Source organism: Ranitomeya variabilis, chromosome 6 (genome assembly GCF_051348905.1).
Source record: "Ranitomeya variabilis isolate aRanVar5 chromosome 6, aRanVar5.hap1, whole genome shotgun sequence".
NCBI classification, from domain to species: domain Eukaryota; kingdom Metazoa; phylum Chordata; class Amphibia; order Anura; family Dendrobatidae; genus Ranitomeya; species Ranitomeya variabilis.
Window position 1 is genome coordinate 225,879,156 of NC_135237.1, and position 22,045 is coordinate 225,901,200.

The window sequence follows — 22,045 nt, forward strand, 5'->3', positions numbered from 1 at the left end:
TCCTGAGCACCAGTGCCCAAAACTGTACTCAGTACTCCATGTGCGGTCTAACCAGGAATTTGTAGAGAGGCAGTATAATGCTCTCATCTTGTGTATCCAGACCTCTTTTAATGCACCCCATGATCCTGTTTGCCTTGGCAGCCACTGCCTGGCACTGGCTGCTCCAAGTAAGTTTATCATTAACTTGGATCCTCAAGTCCTTCTCCATGTCAGATTTACCCAGTGGTTTCCCGTTCAGTGTGTAATGGTAATATTGATTCCTTCTTCCCATGTGTATAACCTTACACTTGTCATTGTTAAACCGCATCTCCCACCTCTTGGCCCAAGTCTCCAACTTATCCAGAATCCATCTGTAGCAGAATACGATCGTCTCTTGTATTGACTGCTTTACATAGTTTTGTATCATCTGCAAATATTGATATTTTAGGCTAAGTGCACACTTGCAGAATTGCCGCGTAAATTTCCACGACAATTCTGCAACTCCTGCCGTGGGTATATCGCATGCGGAATTGGCATGCATATTCCCGCAGAAAACTAGCGTTTTGCAAGCATAATTAGCTTGCAGAATGCTAGCGTTTTCCAAGCGATCTGCAGCATCACTTGGAAAACTGATTGACAGGTTGGTCACACTTGTCATACATAGTGTTTGACAAGTGTGACCAACTTTTTACTATTGATGCTGCCTGTGCAGCTTCAATAGTAAAAGATAGAATGTTAAAAATAATAAAAAAAATTAAAAAAATGGTTATACTCACCTTCCGCAAACAGCCGATCTCCTCAGGGGCTTCCTATCCTATAGATGGTGTGTGTGCAGGACCTTCGATGATGTCGCGGTCACGTGACCGCGACGTCATCGCAGATCCTTCACACACACCATCTAAAGGAATGGAAGCGGCCACGTGCACCGCTGAGAGGCGGGAGGACTCCGGGGCCATCAGAGGGTGAGTATATCACGATTTTTTATTTTAATTCTTTTTTTTTTTTAACAATTATATGGTGCCCAGTCCGTGGAGGAGAGTCTTCCTCTCCTCTACCCTGGGTACCAACCGCACATGTGTTATGGCTGGACCTAGTGGTTAGGAGAACCTGGAATGACCTGATAGTCAAAACTGAAAAATAGAGCGAGCTCTGGGAAGTGGGAGCTCTGCTGACTGCAGCCCTAATCTATTATCACACACACTAGAATTAGCCGTGGATCGTACCTGACTCTGTCTAGACGACTCTTCACAGCCTGAGAGGTAACTACCCCTAAAGAGAAATATAGCCTCACCTTGCCTCAGATAAATTCCCCAAAGGAAAAGAGCAGCCCCCCACATATATTGACTGTGAGTTAAGAGGAAGGCACAAACATAGGAATGAGACAGGTTTCAGCAAAGGAGGCCCGACTTACTAAATAGACAGAAGGTAGATAAAGGGATCTTTGCGGTCAGCACAAAAAACTACAAAAAGCTACGCAGAGTGAGCAAGAAACCCCCCGCGCCGACTCACGGCATGGTAGGTGCCACTCTGCAACCCAGAGCTTCCAGCTAGCAAGACAATATCATGATAGCCAGCTGGACAAAACTTAGCAGGTACTCAGAAATATCTTCAGCACACAAATGAACAACACATGAGCTTAACAGGGACTTAGCTTCTGCTGAAGTAGACAGGTCATCAGGAGATCCAAGTGAGATCTGAACCAGTACAGATACATTGACAACTGGCATCAGGCAACGATCTGAGCAGAGTTAAATAGGGGAACCAGCCCAGTCTTAAATGATGCAGCTGAGGAAGCCACCTCCAGACCAGCAGCTCCACTTTCAGCCACCAGAGGGAACCCACGGACAGAACTCACAGAAATACCATTCCTGACCACAGGAGGGAGTTCGAGAACAGAGTTCACAACAGTACCCCCCCCCCCCCCCCTTGAGGAGGGGTCACCGAACCCTCACCAGAACCCCCCGGCCGATTAGGACGAGCCAAATGAAAGGCACGAACCAAATCGGCAGCATGGACATCAGAGGCAAGAACCCAGGAATTATCCTCCTGACCATAGCCCTTCCATTTGACCAGATACTGAAGTTTCCGTCTCGAGATACGAGAATCTAAAATCTTCTCTACCACATACTCCAATTCTCCCTCGACCAACACCGGAGCAGGAGGGTCAACGGAAGGAACCATAGGCGCCACATATCTCTGCAACAACGACCTATGGAACACATTATGGATGGCAAAAGAAGCTGGAAGGTCCAAACGAAATGACACAGGATTGAGGATTTCAGAAATCTTATAAGGCCCAATATAACGAGGCTTAAACTTAGGAGAAGAAACCTTCATAGGAACATAACGAGATGACAGCCAAACCAGATCCCCAACACGAAGTCGAGGACCAACACGGCGACGGCGGTTAGCGAAACGTTGAGCCTTCTCCTGTGACAATGTCAAATTGTCCACTACATGAGTCCAAATTTGCTGCAACCTGTCCACCACAGAATCCACACCAGGACAGTCCGAAGGCTCAACCTGCCCTGAAGAGAAACGAAGATGGAAACCAGAATTACAATAAAAAGGTGAAACCAAAGTAGCCGAACTGGCCCGATTATTAAGGGCGAACTCAGCCAAAGGCAAGAAGGTCACCCAATCATCCTGATCAGCAGAAACAAAGCATCTCAGATAGGTCTCCAAAGTCTGATTGGTTCGTTCAGTTTGGCCATTTTTCTGAGGATGGAAAGCAGAGGAAAAAGACAAATCAATGCCCATCTTAGCACAAAAGGACCGCCAAAACCTCGAAACAAACTGGGAACCTCTGTCCGACACAATGTTCTCCGGAATTCCATGCAAACGAACCACATGCTGGAAAAACAACGGAACCAAATCAGAGGATGAAGGCAACTTAGGCAAGGGTACCAAATGGACCATCTTAGAGAAGCGATCACAAACCACCCAGATGACCGACATCCTTTGAGAGACAGGGAGATCTGAAATAAAATCCATGGAAACATGCGTCCAGGGCCTCTTCGGGACCGGCAAGGGCAAAAGTAGCCCACTGGCACGAGAACAGCAGGGCTTCGCCCGAGCACGAGTCCCACAGGACTGCACAAAAGCACACACATCCCGGGACAAGGAAGGCCACCAAAAGGACCTAGCCACCAAATCTCTGGTACCAAAAATTCCAGGATGACCAGCCAACACCAAACAATGAACTTCCGAGATAACCCTACTAGTCCATCTATCAGGGACAAACAGTCTCTCTGCAGGACAGCGGTCAGGTCTATCCACCTGAAACTCCTGCAGAACCCGCTGCAAATCAGGGGAGATGGCAGACAAAATCACCCCCTCTTTGAGAATACCAGCCGGCTCAGAAACTCCCGGAGAATCAGGCACAAAACTCCTTGAAAGGGCATCAGCCTTCACATTCTTAGAACCTGGAAGGTATGAAACCACGAAATCGAAACGGGAGAAAAACAGTGACCATCGAGCCTGTCTAGGGTTCAACCGCTTGGCAGACTCGAGATAAGTCAGATTCTTGTGATCCATCAATACCACCACGCGATGCTTGGCGCCCTCAAGCCAATGTCGCCACTCCTCGAATGCCCACTTCATGGCCAACAACTCCCGATTGCCAACATCATAATTACGCTCAGCAGGCGAAAACTTTCTAGAAAAGAAAACACATGGCTTCATCACAGAGCCATCAGAACTTCTCTGAGACAAAACAGCCCCTGCTCCAATCTCAGAAGCATCAACCTCGACCTGAAAATGGAGCGAAACATCTGGCTGACACAACACAGGAGCCGAAGAAAAATGACGTTTCAGCTCCTGAAACGCCTCAACGGCCGCAGAGGACCAATTCACCACATCCGCACCATTCTTGGTCAAATCAGTCAGTGGTTTGACAACACTAGAAAAATTAGCGATAAAGCGACGGTAAAAATTCGCAAAGCCCAGGAATTTCTGAAGGCTCTTTACAGATGTAGGCTGAGTCCAATCATAAATGGCCTGGACTTTAACTGGATCCATCTCAATAGTAGAAGGGGAAAAAATGAAGCCCAAAAAGGAAACCTTCTGAACTCCGAAGAGACACTTAGACCCCTTCACAAACAAGGAATTAGCACGAAGGACCTGGAACACCATTCTGACCTGCTTCACATGAGACTCCCAATCATCCGAAAAGACCAAAATATCATCCAAATATACTATCATGAATCTATCCAGATACTTTCGGAAGATGTCATGCATAAAGGACTGGAACACAGATGGCGCATTAGAAAGCCCGAATGGCATCACCAGATACTCAAAATGGCCAGTTGTACTGTTATGGCTGGACCTAGTGGTTAGGAGAACCTGGAATGACCTGATAGTCAAAACTGAAAAATAGAGCGAGCTCTGGGAAGTGTGAGCTCTGCTGACCGCAGCCCTAATCTATTATCACACACACTAGAATTAGCAGTGGATCGTACCTGACTCTGTCTAGACGACTCTTCACAGCCTGAGAGGTAACTACCCCTAAAGAGAAATATAGCCTCACCTTGCCTCAGATAAATTCCCCAAAGGAAAAGAGCAGCCCCCCACATATATTGACTGTGAGTTAAGAGGAAGGCACAAACATAGGAATGAGACAGGTTTCAGCAAAGGAGGCCCGACTTACTAAATAGACAGAAGGTAGATACAGGGATCTTTGCGGTCAGCACAAAAAACTACAAAAAGCCACGCAGAGTGAGCAAGAAACCCCCCACGCCGACTCACGGCGCGGTAGGTGCCACTCTGCAGAGCTTCCAGCTAGCGAGACAATATCATGATAGCCAGCTGGACAAAACTTAGCAGGTACTCAGAAATATCTTCAGCACACAAATGAACAACAAATGAGCTTAACAGGGACTTATCTTCTGCTGAAGTAGACAGGTCATCAGGAGATCCAAGTGAGATCTGAACCAGTACAGATACATTGACAACTGGCATCAGGCAACGATCTGAGCAGAGTTAAATAGGGGAACCAGCCCAGTCTTAAACGATGCAGCTGAGGAAGCCACCTCCAGACCAGCAGCTCCACTTTCAGCCACCAGAGGGAACCCACGGACAGAACTCACAGAAGTCATTCCTGACCACAGGAGAGAGTTCGAGAACAGAGTTCACAACACACATGATCTGCTTACTTCCCGCATGGTGGGCATAGCCCCATGCGGGAAGTAAGCAGATCAATACATTCCTATGTGTGCGGAATCCCCGCGATTCCGCAAATTTAATGAACATGCTGCATTTTTTTCTGGAATGCGATTCCGCTCAGGAAAAAAATGCAGCATGTGCACAAAAAATGCGGATTGCATTCTATTAAATATGATGCTTAATGTTATTTCGCGGTTTTATAGAGTTTTTATAGCGAAAAACCGCGAAAAAAACACGAAAAATCTGCTACGTGTGCACATAGCCTAACTGTGTAAACCTTCTACCAGATCGTTAATAAATAGGCTGAAGAGAATAGGTCCCAACACCGACCCCTGGTGTACCCCACTGGTCACAGTGACCCACTTAGAGAATATACAATTTATAACCACCCTCTGCTTTCTATCACTAAGCCAGTTATTTACCCTCTTACACACATTTTCCACTCCAACTGATTGACGCAACAGCTGCATGTGTTGCAGCTGTGTGACAGCCATGGCACATGCATGGACAGCCCATCAAACAGGCTCTCCATGCATGTGTCCTGACTGACTCAGCCACAACACATGCAGCTGCTGTGCCGATCAGCTGATCGGCCGGCGCGATCCAGGAAGCTGGGTTCCCTCTGCAGCTTATTTGGCAAGCGCTATAGCTTGATGAATAAGAGGGAACACAAACACATTCGCTCATCTCTAGTTAGAAGGGAGAAGAGGGATGTGATGGTTAACAGGAAAGACGGGTATTTAAAAAGGGAGGGAGGGGAAAATGAAGGACATGAGGCGACAATCTTGAGGTAAGCACACAGCACCAACCCAGAAACACTTCACGTGAGAACAACCCATCTATTGGAATCATTTATAAAAATTCACAGGGTCCTGAAACAGGATCCAGTTGCTCCACAATCTCCTAAATCTTAGGAGATGATTAGGATTAGGTGAATATAAGAAAAGAAAGATCTGAAAAGGAAGTTAGACAATAAGTGAGGGGAAAGATTTATTCCACACCTGCACAGCAGACTGTATATCCCCTGTGTGGGGTGGACTTTCTATAGGGGATACCTCCCCCCTGGCTGAACACCAAACTACACCTGTGTAGCAGAACACTTAAGATAATAAAAGAAGGCAAACCCTACCGAGTATAATTGTGTCAACAACATTAATTGTTACCAGCATTAATTCAGAACAAAGTCACCGACTATAAATCTTTCAAGGATCAAGTTGGACAATCTTTCGAAAAAAAAAAAAGGGAACCAAACTTTACCAACTTATATCTCAGAAGAGAGCAAAGTATGAAGGAAAAGTTCAGTGTGGTGGGGCAGGAGAGAGAGAAACAGGTATACTGTCTCCTCCAATCCTGGAGTCCCTTCTAGGTTTACGTCTTGGAGCTTTCTGCGGCTGAGTGTTATATTCCAGCTTAGGGCCGCCAGGGAGTCCAGGACAGTTCCATGATGTGGTGGAAATGGGTCGGATCTTCATATCTGCAATAAAAGCTGACAAGTCTCCAAGGTCTCGAAGAACATGTGTGTGTCCCTCCCAACTGACCTGGAGACAGAACAGGAATTTCCATGAATATGGGATGTTTTGCTGTCTCAGGATCTCCAAAAGTGGTCTCAGGGCCCTTCTTTTTTGAAGAGTGTACCGTGATAAGTCCTGCATAAGCTGGATTGAATTAACCTTGTATAGGATAGGGTCCATGGTTCGGGCCTTGGATAGAATGTTTTCCTTTTGTTTATATCTATGTACCCAACAAATTACGTCACAAGGTTTGGTTTCATCAGTGGATCTAGGACCCAGAGACCTATATGCTCTATCAAATTCTAGTTCTGAGTCCGGGTGTGCTCCTAAAATGGAGCTGAAAAGGTTATTTTACAGTCTCAGCTACATCTTTCTGAGCCACTGTTTCAGGGAGACCCCTATTGTTACGCCATCCTCTGTTGTCAATCTTGTCCACAAGATCCAGCAAGTACTCTAGTTGTTATGAATGAGAATAACTTTTTCATGAGAGATCAGTTTTTGTTCCATATCAGCTGTCATTTTCTGTGATATACACCCTCTCTGTTTGTTGTTGTATTTCTTCTGTAATAGAGGCAGCTTCAGCCCTGTATGATGATTCCAATCTAGATACATAGTTCTCCATAATCTCCCTGATGGGAATAGCACGTATGTGTGCTCTAAGATCTTCCCCGTTTTGTCAGTTTCTGTGATGTTTGCCTGCAAGCCTCCCTCAGAGGCATCTGTGGGGGGATGGGCACAGCATTGTAGGGAAAACTTCCCTTTCAGCGGATGTAGGAGAGACTGTTGCATAGTTTGGTCACAGAAGAAACTTATGAGAGTAGATTATATGGGGAAATTCAACTTTTATCTACACAGAACATGAGGTACATGCATCATGTTCTTAATACAGCATAACAAGAAGTCTAAAGGACTTTTTTACCAGAGAGAAAGTGAAACCAAAGTACAACAAATATATGCATTACATTCAACTAAGCATATAACAGTAACAACATCGCCATCTACTGTCAGAAAAGTGTAAACTCCTCCTGCACATAAATAAGTCTGTATCTGTTGCAAATCTACCAACACCCTTTGTCAACAGTAAGGATTTATTCAGTTAGGCCTAATTTCTTCATCAGTCTCAGATGTCTTTCAGCATGCAATGCCTTTGTGAAAATATCTGCTGTCATATCTTCAGTTGGGCAGTACTCTAAGGGTATGTGCACACGTTCAGGATTTCTTGCAGAAATTTCCTGAAGAAAACCGGAAATTTTCTGCAAGAAATCCGCATTTTTTTTTTTGCGTTTTTTTTCCGTTTTTTTTGTGTTTTTTTAACATTCTGCAAGCGTAATTAGCTTGCAGAATGCTAAAGTTTTCCAAGCGATCTGTAGCATCGCTTGGAAAACTGACTGACAAGTTGGTCACACTTGTCAAACATAGCGTTTGACAAGTGTGACCAACTTGTTACTATAGATGCTGCTTTTGCAGCATCTATAGTAAAAGAGAGAACGTTTAAAAATAATAAAAAAAATAAAAAAAATGCTTATACTCACCCGCAGACATCAGATCTCCTCACCGGCGTCCATTCCTATAGCTGATGTGTGCGCGCAGGGCCTTCCATGACGTCACGGTCACGTGAGCGGTCTCGACCAATCACAGGACAGTGACGTCATTCGGCAAGGTCCTTCTCCGCACACCAGCTACAGGAACCAGCCAGCGTGCAGCACAGAGGCGGGAACACTGCGCTGGACATCGAGGGTGAGTATAGGACTGTTTTTTATTTTATTTCCTATTTTTTGACCACTTATATGGTGCCCAGTGCGTGGAGGAGAGTTTCCTCTCCTCCACCCTGGGTACCAACCGCACATAATCTGCTTACTTCCCGCATGGTGTGCACAGCCCCGTGCGGGAAGTAAGCAGATCAATGGACCCCTAGGTGTGCGGAATCCCCGCAATTCCGCATTTTTAATGAACATGTTGCTTTTTTTTCCGCTATGCGATTTTTTCGCGGAAAAAATCGCAACATTTGCACAAAAAATGCGGAATACCTTGTAAATAATAGGAGGCATATGTTAGCGTTTTTTTCGCGTTTTTATCACGTTTTTATAGCGAAAAAACGCGAAAAAAACGCTAAAAATCCTGAACGTGTGCACATGGCCTAAATTTAGGATTCCTTGTTCCTGGTGATCTCTCAAGAAGTGAAACTTCACATCAATGTGTTTAGTTCTCGGATTAAATCTTTCCATCTGAGCAAGAACTAGACATCCTTGATTGTCATCATACATCTTTGTTGGTCCCAATTGTTGTTGTCCTAAGTCTATTAGCAGTTTTCTTAACCAAACTTCTTGATATGCATGTGCTGCGGCGACAAATTCTGCTTCTGTCGACGACAGTGTTACTATAGATTGTTTCTTACTAGTCCAGCTAATTGGTCCTCTTGAGAGCAAGAAAAGATAGTCACTAGTAGATTTCCTGTCAATTGAATCTCCAGCCTAGTTTGCATCAACATATCCGGTTAAAATGCGTTTCTCACGTGCAGGTAGTTTAATTTTAACACTGCTAGTCCCTTTCAAATAATTAATTATTCTCTTCACTGCATTCCAATCCATTTTGTTTGGCTTTGACACCTTCCTGCTCAAAATTCCCACTGCTGCTGCAATGTCTGGCCTTGTAACAGTCACAAAATATAATAATTTTCCCTTTGCCTTTCTGTATTGTTTATTATTCGGTAACAGATTCTGTTCACTATTTATTTACTTCAGATATTTGGATTCCATTGGAGACTTTACTGGTTTTGCATTTTCTAATCCAAATTTTTTGATTATGTCTTGAACCATGTGATTTTGATTAAGAAGGAAACTCCAGTCTTTTCCCGTCTTAGGTACTGTTTCACATTTCCCAGATCTTTGATCTCAAAGTGTTGATCCAAAGTTTGGACTATTTTTCCTTTCTTTTTCAAAACAAATTAAAAAATCATCCACATATATCAGCACATAGATCCATCTGTCTGTCAGTCTCTTTGTATATAGACAAGGATCTGCTTTGCTTCTTTGAAAATGTTCATTTATGAATACTTCTGTGATTTTATCATTCCATGCTTTAGCGGCTTGTTTTAAACCATATACAGCTCTGGCAAAAATTAAGAGACCACTGCAAAATGTTCAGTTTGTCTCATTTTTATCTTTATACCGTATATACTCGAGTATAAGCCGAGATTTTCAGCCCAAATTTTTGGTCTGAAAGTGCCCCTCTCGGCTTATACTCGAGTAACGGTGACCGCTGACAGAGGAAGAGGCTGCGGCACCGAAGGCCAGCTGTCCGGGGGAAGGAGCGGGACGCCGGGAGCAGGTAAGTATTATATATTCACCTGTCCGCGTTCCACACGCCGGGCGCCGCTCTGTCTTCCCGGCGTCTCTCCGCACTGACTGTGCAGGTCAGAGGGCGCGATGACGCATATAGTGTGCGCGCCTCCCTCTGCCTGATCAGTCAGTGCAGAGAGACGCCGGGACGGGAAGCTGAGGAGCTGCAAGCAAGAGAGGTGAGCATGGGTTTTATTATTTTTATTGCAGCAGCACAGCTTTCTATGGCACAGCTTTCTATGGCACATCTATGGGGCAATAATGAATGGTGCAGAGCACTATATGGCACAGCTATGGGGCAATTATGAACGGTGCAGAGCACTATATGGCACAGCTATGGGGCAATTATGAACGGTGCAGAGCACTATATGGCACAGCTATGGGGCAATTATGAACGGTGCAGAGCACTATATGGCACAGCTATGGGGCAATAATGAACGGTGCAGAGCACTATATGGCACAGCTATGGGGCAATAATGAACGGTGCAGAGCACTATATGGCACAGCTATGGGGCAATAATGAACGGTGCAGAGCACTATATGGCACAGCTATGGGGCAATAATGAACGGTGCAGAGCACTATATGGCACAGCTATGGGGCAATAATGAATGGTGCAGAGCACTATATGGCACAGCTATGGGGCAATAATGAACGGTGCAGAGCACTATATGGCACAGCTTTCTATGGTACAGCTATGGGGCAATAATGAATGGTGCAGAGCACTATATGGCACAGCTATGGGGCCATAATGAATGGTATGGAGCATCTATTTTTATTTTTGAAATTCACCGGTAGCTGCTGCATTTTCCACCCTAGGCTTATACTCGAGTCAATAAGTTTTCCAAGTTTTTTGTGGCAAAATTAGGGGGGTCGGCTTATACTCGGGTCGGCTTATACTCGAGTATATACGGTAGGTATATTTTTTAGTAAAATGTAAATTATTCTTTATTCTATAAACCTCTGACAAGTCCCCGAATTTATATATAAATAGCACGGGACCTAAAACTTAACTTTTATTAAACTACACATACAACAGAGTGATGAACTCAAACCACCAAGTGAGGGGAATTGCATAGACACACAAGGGAAATATTTAAAAGAAATGCGGAGTTACAGTACAGTCCTATATAGGTACTTCAGTGTTCTTAGTATTGTGTATTGCTCATCTCTTGGTTATATAAAACTTATGGAAATATTGATATAACATCCCAGCATTAATTTGCCATAGAGCCAAAATTCATAGATCCCTAAACTGAACAAAAAACACTATATAGCCACAAAAAATCATCAAAATAAATCCGGGAAAAAAATTTGTAGCAAGCCACACTCAGCGGTTGTTATATCAAAACCATCCTTAGCTATTTATTACGTCACTAGATGGTGGCCCATTTCTAAAGCATCGGGTATTCTAGAATATGTATGTATGTATATAGCAGCCACATAGTATATAGCACAGGCCACGTAGTATATAGGAGCCATGTAGTATATAGCAGACAAATACTACGTGGCCTGTGCTATATACTATGTGGCTGCTATATACGTACATACATACATACATATTGTAGAATACCCGCTGCGTTAATACAGGCCACACAGTATATAATAGTGGCCACACAGTATATAACACAGCCCACGCAGTATATAGCAGCCATGCAGTATATAACACAGCCCCCGCAGTATATAACACTGGCCATGTAATATATAGCACAGGCCACGCAGTATATAGCAGCCACGCAGTATATAGCACAGCCCCCAAAGTACATAACACTGGCCACATAATATATAACACAGCCCATGCACAGCCCACACAGTACATAGCAGCCACTCAGTATATAGCACAGCCCCTGCAGTATATAGCACTGGCCACATAATATATAACACAGCCCACGCAGTATATAGCAGCCACACAGTATATAACATAGGCACGTTAGTATATAGCACAGATATGTAGTATATAACAGAGCCTATGCAGTATGTAACACAGCCCATGTAGTATATAGCAACGTGGGCACTATATGCGTGGTTAAAAAAGACTTAAAATAAAAATAAAATAAACATATACTCACCCTCCGAAGGCCCCTTGAAGTCCTGGCGCCTGTGTGCGGTGCACGCAGCAGCTTCCGGTCCCTGTGTTGGTATGAGCGCAGGACCTGTGATGACGTCACGGTCACATGGCCGGGATGTCATGGAAGGTCCTTCTCGCATAGCATCCTTGGCACCGGAACCTGCCGCTTGCACTGGCGAAAACGGCACAATGTCAGACGGTGAGAATAACCTTTTCTTTTTATTATTCTTATTTGTAACATTAGATCTTTTTACTATTGATGCTGCATACGCAGCATCAATAGTAACAAAGTTGGTCACACAGGGTTAATAGCGGCGTAACCGGAGTGCGTTACACCGCGCTCCGGTAACGCTGGCATTAACCCTGTGTGAGGGCTGACTGGATGACTGGAAGGGAGTATGGACTATGGAGCGGGCACTGACTGCGGGGAGGAAAGAGCGGCCATTTTGCCGCCGGACTATAGCCATCGCTGATTGGTCATGGCAATGGTCGTGGGCGTTTTGCCACGACCAATCAGCGACTTGGATTTCCATGACAGACAGAGGCCGCGACCAATGAATATCCGTGACAGACAGATAGACAGACAGACAGAAGGACAGACAGAAAGACGGAAGTGACCCTAAGACAATTATATAGTAGACTAGTTGGCCACATTTATATCTCCATGATTCCCAAGGCAAGTTTGTCTTATACTCAGGATATATGTTGCAGCATAAAAACAGAGACCCCAAATGAATGATGATGCACAGTTTTATACCACTTCAGACTTTTATCTGCATGACGGGTTCATACCCTCCCAAACAAATCTTAGTGAATGTCTGGTGTATTGCTATAGGCAAGACATCATTTTGATCATGAAGCAGATGTTTTAACACTAATATGAATGTGACATATCCAGTCACTCAAACACCCATAATATAATGCCATAAATCACATCCGTTTCAGACGGGAACCGTAAGCACATTTTCTTAATGCCATACAAATGGTTTGGTTTCACCCATCTTCTACAGCCACCCCGTGCTGTTTTGGTCAAAAGAAGAACGGGTGATGGATCTCTGTTGCGAAGTAGCGTCTCCCGACGCATTTCATCCTATCTCGGACTCATCAGGGGAGCAGTAAGAGATGCGAGCGTCTGCTGGGTACCGGAAGTGCGTCACACGCCATGTGGTGTAGGCGTCTGATGCGCTTCCGGTTTACAGCGATTTAAGAGACACAAGCGGGAAATGACTGTCGCAGCCATCATAGGTATTTACTGCTCCCCTGATGAGCTCCAAAAGTCAAATTCATTACATATGGGGTATTGGCATGCTGAGGAGAAATTGCACAATAAATTGTTAGACATTTTCTTCTCTTACACTTGTAAAAAAGAAAAATTTGGGACAAAACCAACAATTTTTCATTGTTTACTTTCTCATTGCATTAATTACTGTGAAGCACCTAAGGTGTTAATATACTTATTGAATATGGTTTTGAGCATTTTAAGGGGGTGCAATTTTTTAAAAGGTGTGACTTTGGAGTATTTTCTGTCATGTACACCCCTCAAAGTGACTTTAAATGTAATGTGGTCCCTAAAAAAATGTTTTTTTAAATTTTGTTGTAAAAATGAGAAATCACTGGTCAACTTTTAACCCTTCTAACTTCCTAACAAAAAAAAAATAATAAATAACGATGCAGATGTAAAGTAGACGTGTGGAAAATGTTTTTTATTAACTATTTTGTGTGATACAACAATCCAGTTCAAGGGCATAAAAATTGAAAGTTTGTAAATTGCAAAATTTTTGCCAAAATTCCGATATTTTCACAAATAAATGCACAAATATAGGAAAATTTAAAAAAATGGAGTCCGGCTCAACAGGACTGGATTTTCCTTTTCTTTTTATTGTTCAAAAGAAAATATAGTGCATACAAAAGAAACATTTACATGGTTGACATGACCCAGTCGACGCGTTTCGACTGCACTGGGCAGTCTTACTCATAAATCATGAGAAAAAGAAAATAAAAGGAAAATCCAGTACTGTTGAGCCGGACTCCAATTTTTTCTATTTTCCTTGATGTGAGGCCAGAGAGAGGCCAGTGTCTGAGCTCCAGGTTGATGAGCATAGAGCAACTGGGTGAGCTGGAATCAAGTTTCTACAAAAAATATAGGCCTAAATTTGCCACGAACATGAAGTACAATGTGCTGTGAAAAAACAATCTCATAGTCATAGGGAAAGTGACACTGGCCATAATTGTAAAATTAGGCCTAGTCAGAAAGGTGAACAAATGCTTGGGGGTGAAGGGTTTAAATAATAATTATTTGATTAACATATCCGTTAAGTAATTAAAAAATATTTGTAGAAATGCATATAGTAATGTGAAAACAAATCTATTAAGAAACAAACTTACCTTTAAAAGAAGCTGATATTTTGTTATCCGTTGTACTGGTTTAATAAGGTAAGAAGAAATTGAGTTTGCCAATTCATGACGCTGCTGAATTTCCTGCATGGTATTTAAAAAAATTTATTGAATTATGGGAAAAAGCATTACTGAACAAATTTGACAGCTACAGTTCAATATTAACCTCTTACTGACCTTGGACTGAATAGTACATCTGAGGTCAGTACCCCCGCTTTGAGGTGGGCTCTGGCGGTGAGCCCACCTCAAAGCTGCGACATGTCAGCTGTTTTCAACAGCTGAAATGTGCCCACCAAAAGCGCGGGTGCAATCACGATCCGCCCATACCTATTAACTAGTTAAATACCACGGTCAAACTCTGACAGCGGCATTTAACAAGTGCTTACGGCCATCGGGCCGGAAATGCACTCACCGCTGACCCCGTCACGTGATCTGGAGTCAGCGGTGTGTCGGCATGACAACCACAGGTCTCCTAGAGACCTCTATGGTTGTTGATGCTGGATTGCTATGAGCGCCACCCTGTGTTTGACGCTCATAGCAATGCAGTAATTCTGCTACATAGGAGCGATCTGAGCATCGCTCCTATGTAGAAGAGCTGATCAGGCTATGCCAGCTTCCAGTCTGCCATGGAGGCTATTGAAGCATGGCAAAAGTTTAAAAAAAATGTTTTTAAAAATATGAAAAAAAAAATATATATAAAAGTTAAAATCACCCGTGGACGTAGTGTATATGGACTTTTCAAAAGCTTTTGTTACAGTGCCACACAAAAAGTTGACACATAAAATGAGAATAATGGGAATAGGGGGAAATATTTGTAAGTGGGTTATGAGCTGGCTCAGGGATAGGAAACAAAGGGTGGTTATTCATGGAGCACACTTGGACTGGGTCACGGTGAGCAGTGGGGTACCACAGGGGTCAGTATTGGGCCCTCTTCTTTTTAACATATTTATTAATGACCTTGTAAGGGGCATACAGAGTAGAATTTCAATATTTACAGATGATACTAAACTCTGCAGGGTAATCAATACAGAGGAGGACAATTTTATATTACAGGATGATTTATATAAACTGGAAGCTTGGGCTGATAAACGGCAAATGAGCTTTAATGGGGATAAATGTAAGGTCATGCACATGGGCTGAAGAAATAAGATGTATAATTATGTGCTTAATTGTAAAACACTGGGCAAAACCGTCAATGAAAAAGACCTGGGTGTATGGGTGGATGACAAACTCACATTCAGTGGCCAGTGTCAGGCAGCTGGTACAAAGGCAAATAAAATAATGAGATGCATTAAAAGAGGCATAGATGCTCATGAGAAGAACATAATTTTACCTCTATACAAGTCACTAGTTTGACCACACTCAGAATACTGTGTACAGTTCTGGTCTCCGGCGTATAAAAAAAACATAGCTGAACTAGAGCGGGTGCAGAGAAGAGTGACCAAGGTTATTAGAAGACTGGGGGATCTGCAATACCAAGACAGGTTATTGCACTTGGGTGTTATGATCCTAGTGGCTGAGGATCACAAAACGGACTAGCTAAGTTTATGAACATAGACACGAGTTCTAGGGAGGTGGTAACTGAACTGACCGCAAACCTGATCCTAACCAACACACTAAAGGTAGCTGGTGAACGTGCCTAAAATCCTGGACGTCTCGACGCAGCCTGAGAAACTATCTACTCCTGGAGGGAAAGTAAGACCTCACTTGCCTCAAGAGAAATCACCCCAAAGATATAGGAAGCCCCCAACAAATAATAACGGTGAGGTAAGGGGAAAACACAAACGTAGAAATGAAAACAGATTCAGCAAATGAGGCCCGCTAATACTAGATAGCAAAAGACAGATAGTGAACTGTGCGGTCAGTAAAAAACCCTATACAAAATATCCACGCTGAGAATACAAGAACCCCCACACCAACTAATGGTGTGAGGGGAGAAACTCAGCCCCCTAGAGCTACCAGCAAGCAAGGAAATCACATATTGGCAAGCTGGGCAAGAAAACAAAAATAAACCAAGAAACATATGACCACTGATGGTCAAAAAATGAATCAAGCAAAACTTAGCTTCTCTTGAAGAGACTGATAACGAAGGACTGCAGGAGAGCTCCAAAATAGCACTGAAGACATTGACAGCAGGCAACAACTGAGAGTCCAGGTGAACTAAATAGGAAACCAGCTAACAGATAACGAGACAGCTGATCAGCCTCAGACCTGCAGAATGACACAAAGAACCACCAGAGGGAGCCCAAAGACAGCACTACACAGTACCAGTTGTGACCACAAGAGGGAGCCCAAAAACAGAGTTCACAACAGTACCCCCCTTGAGGAGGGGTCACCGAACCCTCATCAAAACCCCCAGGGAGATCAGGATGAGCCACATGGAAGGCATGAACCAAATCGGCCGCATGAACATCGGAGGCGACAACCCAGGAATTATCCTCCTGACCATAGCCTTCCACTTAACCAAATACTGAAGCCTCCGTCTAGAAATACGCGAATCCAAGATCTTCTCCACCACATACTCCAATTCGCCCTCAACCAGCACCGGAGCAGGGGGTTCAACAGAAGGAACCACAGGCACCACATACCTCCGCAACAAAGACCTATGGAACACGTTATGAATGGCAAACGACGCTGGGAGGTCCAAACGAAATGACACCGGGTTAAGGATTTCCAAAATCTTATAAGGACCGATGAAGCGAGGCTTGAATTTAGGAGAGAAAACCTTCATAGGAACATACCGAGAAGACAGCCACACCAAATCCCCAACAAGAAGTCGGGGACCCACACCGCGACGGCGGTTGGCAAAGCGCTGAGCCTTCTCCTGTGACAACTTCAAATTGTCCACCACATAGTTCCAAATCTGTTGCAACCTATCCACCACAGAATCCACCCCAGGACAGTCAGAAGACTCAACCTGACCCGAGGAGAAACGAGGATGAAAATCAGAATTGCAAAAGAAAGGTGAAACCAAAGTAGCAGAATTAGCCCGATTATTGAGGGCAAACTCAGCCAATGGCAAAAAGGTCACCCAATCATCCTGGTCAGCAGAAACAAAACATCTCAAATAAGTTTCCAAGGTCTGATTAGTTCGTTCGGTTTGACCATTCGTCTGAGGATGGAAGGCTGACGAAAAAGACAATTCAGTGCCCATCTTAGCACAAAAGGATCGCCAAAATCTGGACACAAACTGGGATCCTCTGTCGGACACAATGTTCTCCGGAATACCATGTAAACGAACCATATTCTGAAAAACAATGGCACCAAATCGGAGGAGGAAGGCAACTTAGGCAAGGGTACTAAATGGACCATTTTGGAAAAACGATCACAAACCACCCAGATGACAGACATCTTCTGAGAGACAGGAAGATCCGAAATAAAGTCCATGGAAATATGCGTCCAAGGCCTCTTCGGGACAGGCAAAGGCAAAAGCAATCCACTGGCACGAGAACACGAAGGCTTGGCCCGAGCACAAATCCCACAGGACTGCACAAAGGAACGCACATCCCGCGACAAGGAAGGCCACCAAAAGGATCTCGCCACCAAATCCCTGGTACCAAAAATCCCAGGATGACCCGCCAACACCGAAGAATGAACCTCGGAAATAACTCTACTGGTCCATCTGTCTGGGACAAACAGTCTCTCCGGTGGACAACGGTCAGGTCTATTGACCTGAAACTCCTGCAACACCCGTCGCAGATCAGGAGAGATAGCAGACAAAATCACCCCCTCTTTGAGAACACCAGTCGGTTCAGAAACTTCCGGGGAGTCAGGTACAAAACTCCTAGAAAGGGCATCAGCCTTCATGTTTTTCGAACCCGGAAGATATGAAACCACGAAATTGAAACGAGAGAAAAACATCGAGCCTGTCTCGGATTCAACCGTTTGGCAGACTCGAGATAAGTCAAATTCTTGTGATCCGTCAAGACCACCACACTATGTTTGGCTCCCTCAAGCCAATGTCGCCACTCCTCAAACGCCCACTTCATTGCCAACAACTCTCGATTACCAACATCATAATTCCGCTCGGCAGGCGAAAACTTTCTTGAAAAAAAAGCACATGGTCTCATCACAGAGCCATCAGAGCTTCTCTGCGACAAAACAGCCCCTGGTTCAATCTCTGAAGCATCAACCTCGACCTGAAAGGGAAGAGAGACATCGGGCTGGCGCAAGAGAGGAGCCGAAGAAAACCGACGTTTCAACTCCTGAAAGGCCTCCACGGCCGCAGGAGACCAATTCGTCACATCAGAACTCTTCTTGGTCAAATCCGTCAAAGGCTTCACCACACTAGAAAAATTAGTGATGAAGCGACGGTAAAAATTAGCAAAACCCAAGAACTTCTGAAGACTCTTCACAGATGTAGGTTGAGTCCAGTCATGAATAGCCTGAACCTTGACTGGATCCATCTCGATAGTAGAAGGAGAAAAAATAAAGCCCAAAAAGGAAACCTTCTGGACTCCGAAGAGACATTTAGAGCCCTTCACAAACAAGGCATTGGCATGCAGGACCTGAAATACCATCCTGACCTGCTTCACATCAGACTCCCAATCATCAGAAAAGACCAAAATATCATCCAGGTACACAATCATAAATCTATCCAGGTACTCTCGGAAGATATCGTGCATGAAGGACTGAAACACAGAGGGGGCATTAGAAAGCCCATAAGGCATCACCAAGTACTCAAAATGGCCTTCGGGCGTATTAAATGCTGTTTTCCATTCATCGCCCTGCTTTATGCGCACAAGATTATACGCTCCATGAAGATCTATCTTGGTGAACCAACTGGCCCCCCTAATCCGGGCAAACAGATCGGACAACAGTGGCAAGGGATACTGAAATTTGACCGTGATGTTATTTAGAAGGCGATAATCTATACAGGGTCTCAGAGAACCATCCTTCTTGGCCACAAAAAAGAACCCCGCACCCAAAGGGGACGAGGACGGGCGAATATGTCCCTTCTCCAAGGACTCCTTTATATAACTCCGCATAGCGGTATGTTCTGGTACAGACTAATTAAAAAGTCGTCCTTTAGGGAACTTACTACCAGGAATCAGATTTATGGCACAATCACAATCCCTATGAGGAGGTAGGGCACTGGATTTGGGCTCATCAAATACATCCTAGTAGTCCGACAAAAATTCATGGACTTCAGAAGGAGTAGAAGAATCAATTGACACCAAAGGAGCATCGCCATGAATCCCCTGGCACCCCCAACTTGACACAGACATTGCTTTCCAATCCAGGACTGGATTATGAGCCTGCAGCCATGGCAGACCCAACACGACAACATCATGCAAATTATGTAGCACCAGAAAGCGAATTACCTCCTGATGTACAGGAGCCATGCACATGGTCAATTGAGTCCAGTACTGAGGTTTATTCTTGGCCAATGGTGTAGCATCAATTCGCTTTAGCGGAATAGGGAATTGTAAAGGCTCCAAGATAAAACCACAGCGCCTGGCAAATGACAAATCCATCAAATTCAGGGCTGCACCTGAATCCACAAAAGCCATAACTGGGTAGGATGACAGAGAGCAAATCAAAGTAACAGACAAAATGAATTTAGGTTGTACAGTACCAATGGTGACAAACTTGGCAACCCTTTTTGTGCGCTTAGAGCATGCTGAGATAACATGAGCAGAATCACCACAGTAAAAGCACAACCCATTCTGACGTCTGTGGTTTTGCCGTTCAACTCTGGTCAGAATCCTGTCACGTTGCATAGGCTCAGGTTTCTGCTCAGAAAATACCGCCAGAGGGTGCACAGGTTTGCGCTCCCGCAAACGCCGATCAATCTGAATGGCCAAAGACATTGACTCATTCAGACACCCGCCGGCGTGGGGAACCCCATCATAACATCTTTAAGGGCTTCAGAAAGACCCTTTCTGAAAATCGCCGCCAGGGCGCACTCATTCCACTGAGTGAGCACTGACCACTTCCTAAACTTCTGACAATAAACCTCTGCTTCATCTCGACCCTGAGAGAGAGCCAGCAAAACCTTCTCTGCTTGGTCTACCAGATTTGGTTCCTGATAAAGCACTCCAAGCGCCAGAAAAAACGCATCAACATTTAGCAGTGCCGGATCTCCTGGCGCCAAAGAGAATGCCCAATCTTGAGGGTCACCCCGCAACAAAGAAATAACAATTTTGACTTGCTGAACAGAGTCGCCAGATGAGCGAGGTCTCAGAGAAAGAAACAACTTACAATTATTCTTAAAGTTCAAAAACCTAGATCTATCTCCGGAAAACAGCTCAGGAATAGGTATTTTAGGCTCTGACATAGGACTGCGGACTACATAATCCTGAATGCCCTGTACCCTTGCAGTGAGATGATCCACACTAGAAGACAGACTCTGAATGTCCATATTAGTAGCTGCATACAGAACCACCCAGAGATTAAGGGGAGGAGAGAGGCAAAACACATAACAAATATACCCTGAGTATATAGGACAAGTTCTGGGGATGTGGAAGCTATACTGACCGCAATCCTGATCCTATCCAAACACACTAAAGGCAGCTGTGGAACGTTACCTGAAAACCTAGATGTCTCGTCACAGCCTGAGAAACTGACTGCCCCTAGAGAGAAAGCAAAGACCTCACTTGCCTCAGAGAAATGTACCCCAAAGTTTTAGATAGCCCCCCCACAAATAATAACGGTGAGTCAAGGGGAAAACACAAACGTAGAGATGAAACAGATTTAGCAAATGAGGCCCGCTAATACTAGAAAGGCAGAAAATAGATAGGTGTCTGTGCAGTCAGTACAAAAACTATCAAAAGTAAACCACGCAGAGAATACAAGAACCCCCACACCGACTCACGATGTGAGGGGCGCACTCTGCACCCCAGAACTGACCAGCAAGCAAAAAATCACATAAAAGCAAGCTGGGCTGAACTCATTATATAATGAGAAACGTTTTCAAGGAAATAATGAGAAACTGAACAAGCAAACTTAGCTTCTCATAGCAGGAGACTGGTCACAAGGAATATTCAGGAGAGCACGGGATCAGGACTGAATACACCGACAGTAGGCGACATCTAAAGGTCCAGGTGAGTTAAATAGGCCCAGCCTAGCAGGAGATGAAACAGCTGAGCCCAGCCAAGACCAGCCATATCGCTAAAGGCCACCAGAGGGAGCCCAAGAACAAACTCACACAGTACCACTCATGACCACAGGAGGGAGCCCGAGAACGGAATTCACAACAGTTAAGTGTTTTTAAATATCCATATTATATCAGAAGCACCATATAATGCTCCAGTTCACGATGGGCCCCATAAGATGCTCCATACAAAATACGCCCCATATAATGCTCCATATTAAAATATGCCCCATATAATGCTGCACAAATGTTAATAATGGCTCCATGAGATGCTCCATAGAAACATTTGCCCCATACAATGCTGCATAAAGGTTGATGGCCCCATAAGATGCTCCACACATTATGCCCCATAAGATGCTCCATACATTATGGCCCATAAGATGCTCCATACATTATGGCATCATAAGATGGTCCATACATTATGGCTTCATAAGATGCTTCATACATTATAGCCCCATAAGATGCTCCACACATTATGGCCCCACAAGATGCTCCATA

General features: G+C 44.3%; 1 protein-coding gene across 1 annotated transcript in view; it reads right to left on the minus strand.

The window, feature by feature from the left end:
* The window catches only part of TRIO (trio Rho guanine nucleotide exchange factor), a 3,555,343-nt gene that overhangs the window by 1,786,186 nt on the left and 1,747,112 nt on the right, over window positions 1–22,045 (minus strand). Inside the window, 1 exon segment of the mRNA XM_077269474.1 lies at window positions 14,443–14,535. Coding sequence (XP_077125589.1) covers window positions 14,443–14,535 — 93 coding nt within the window.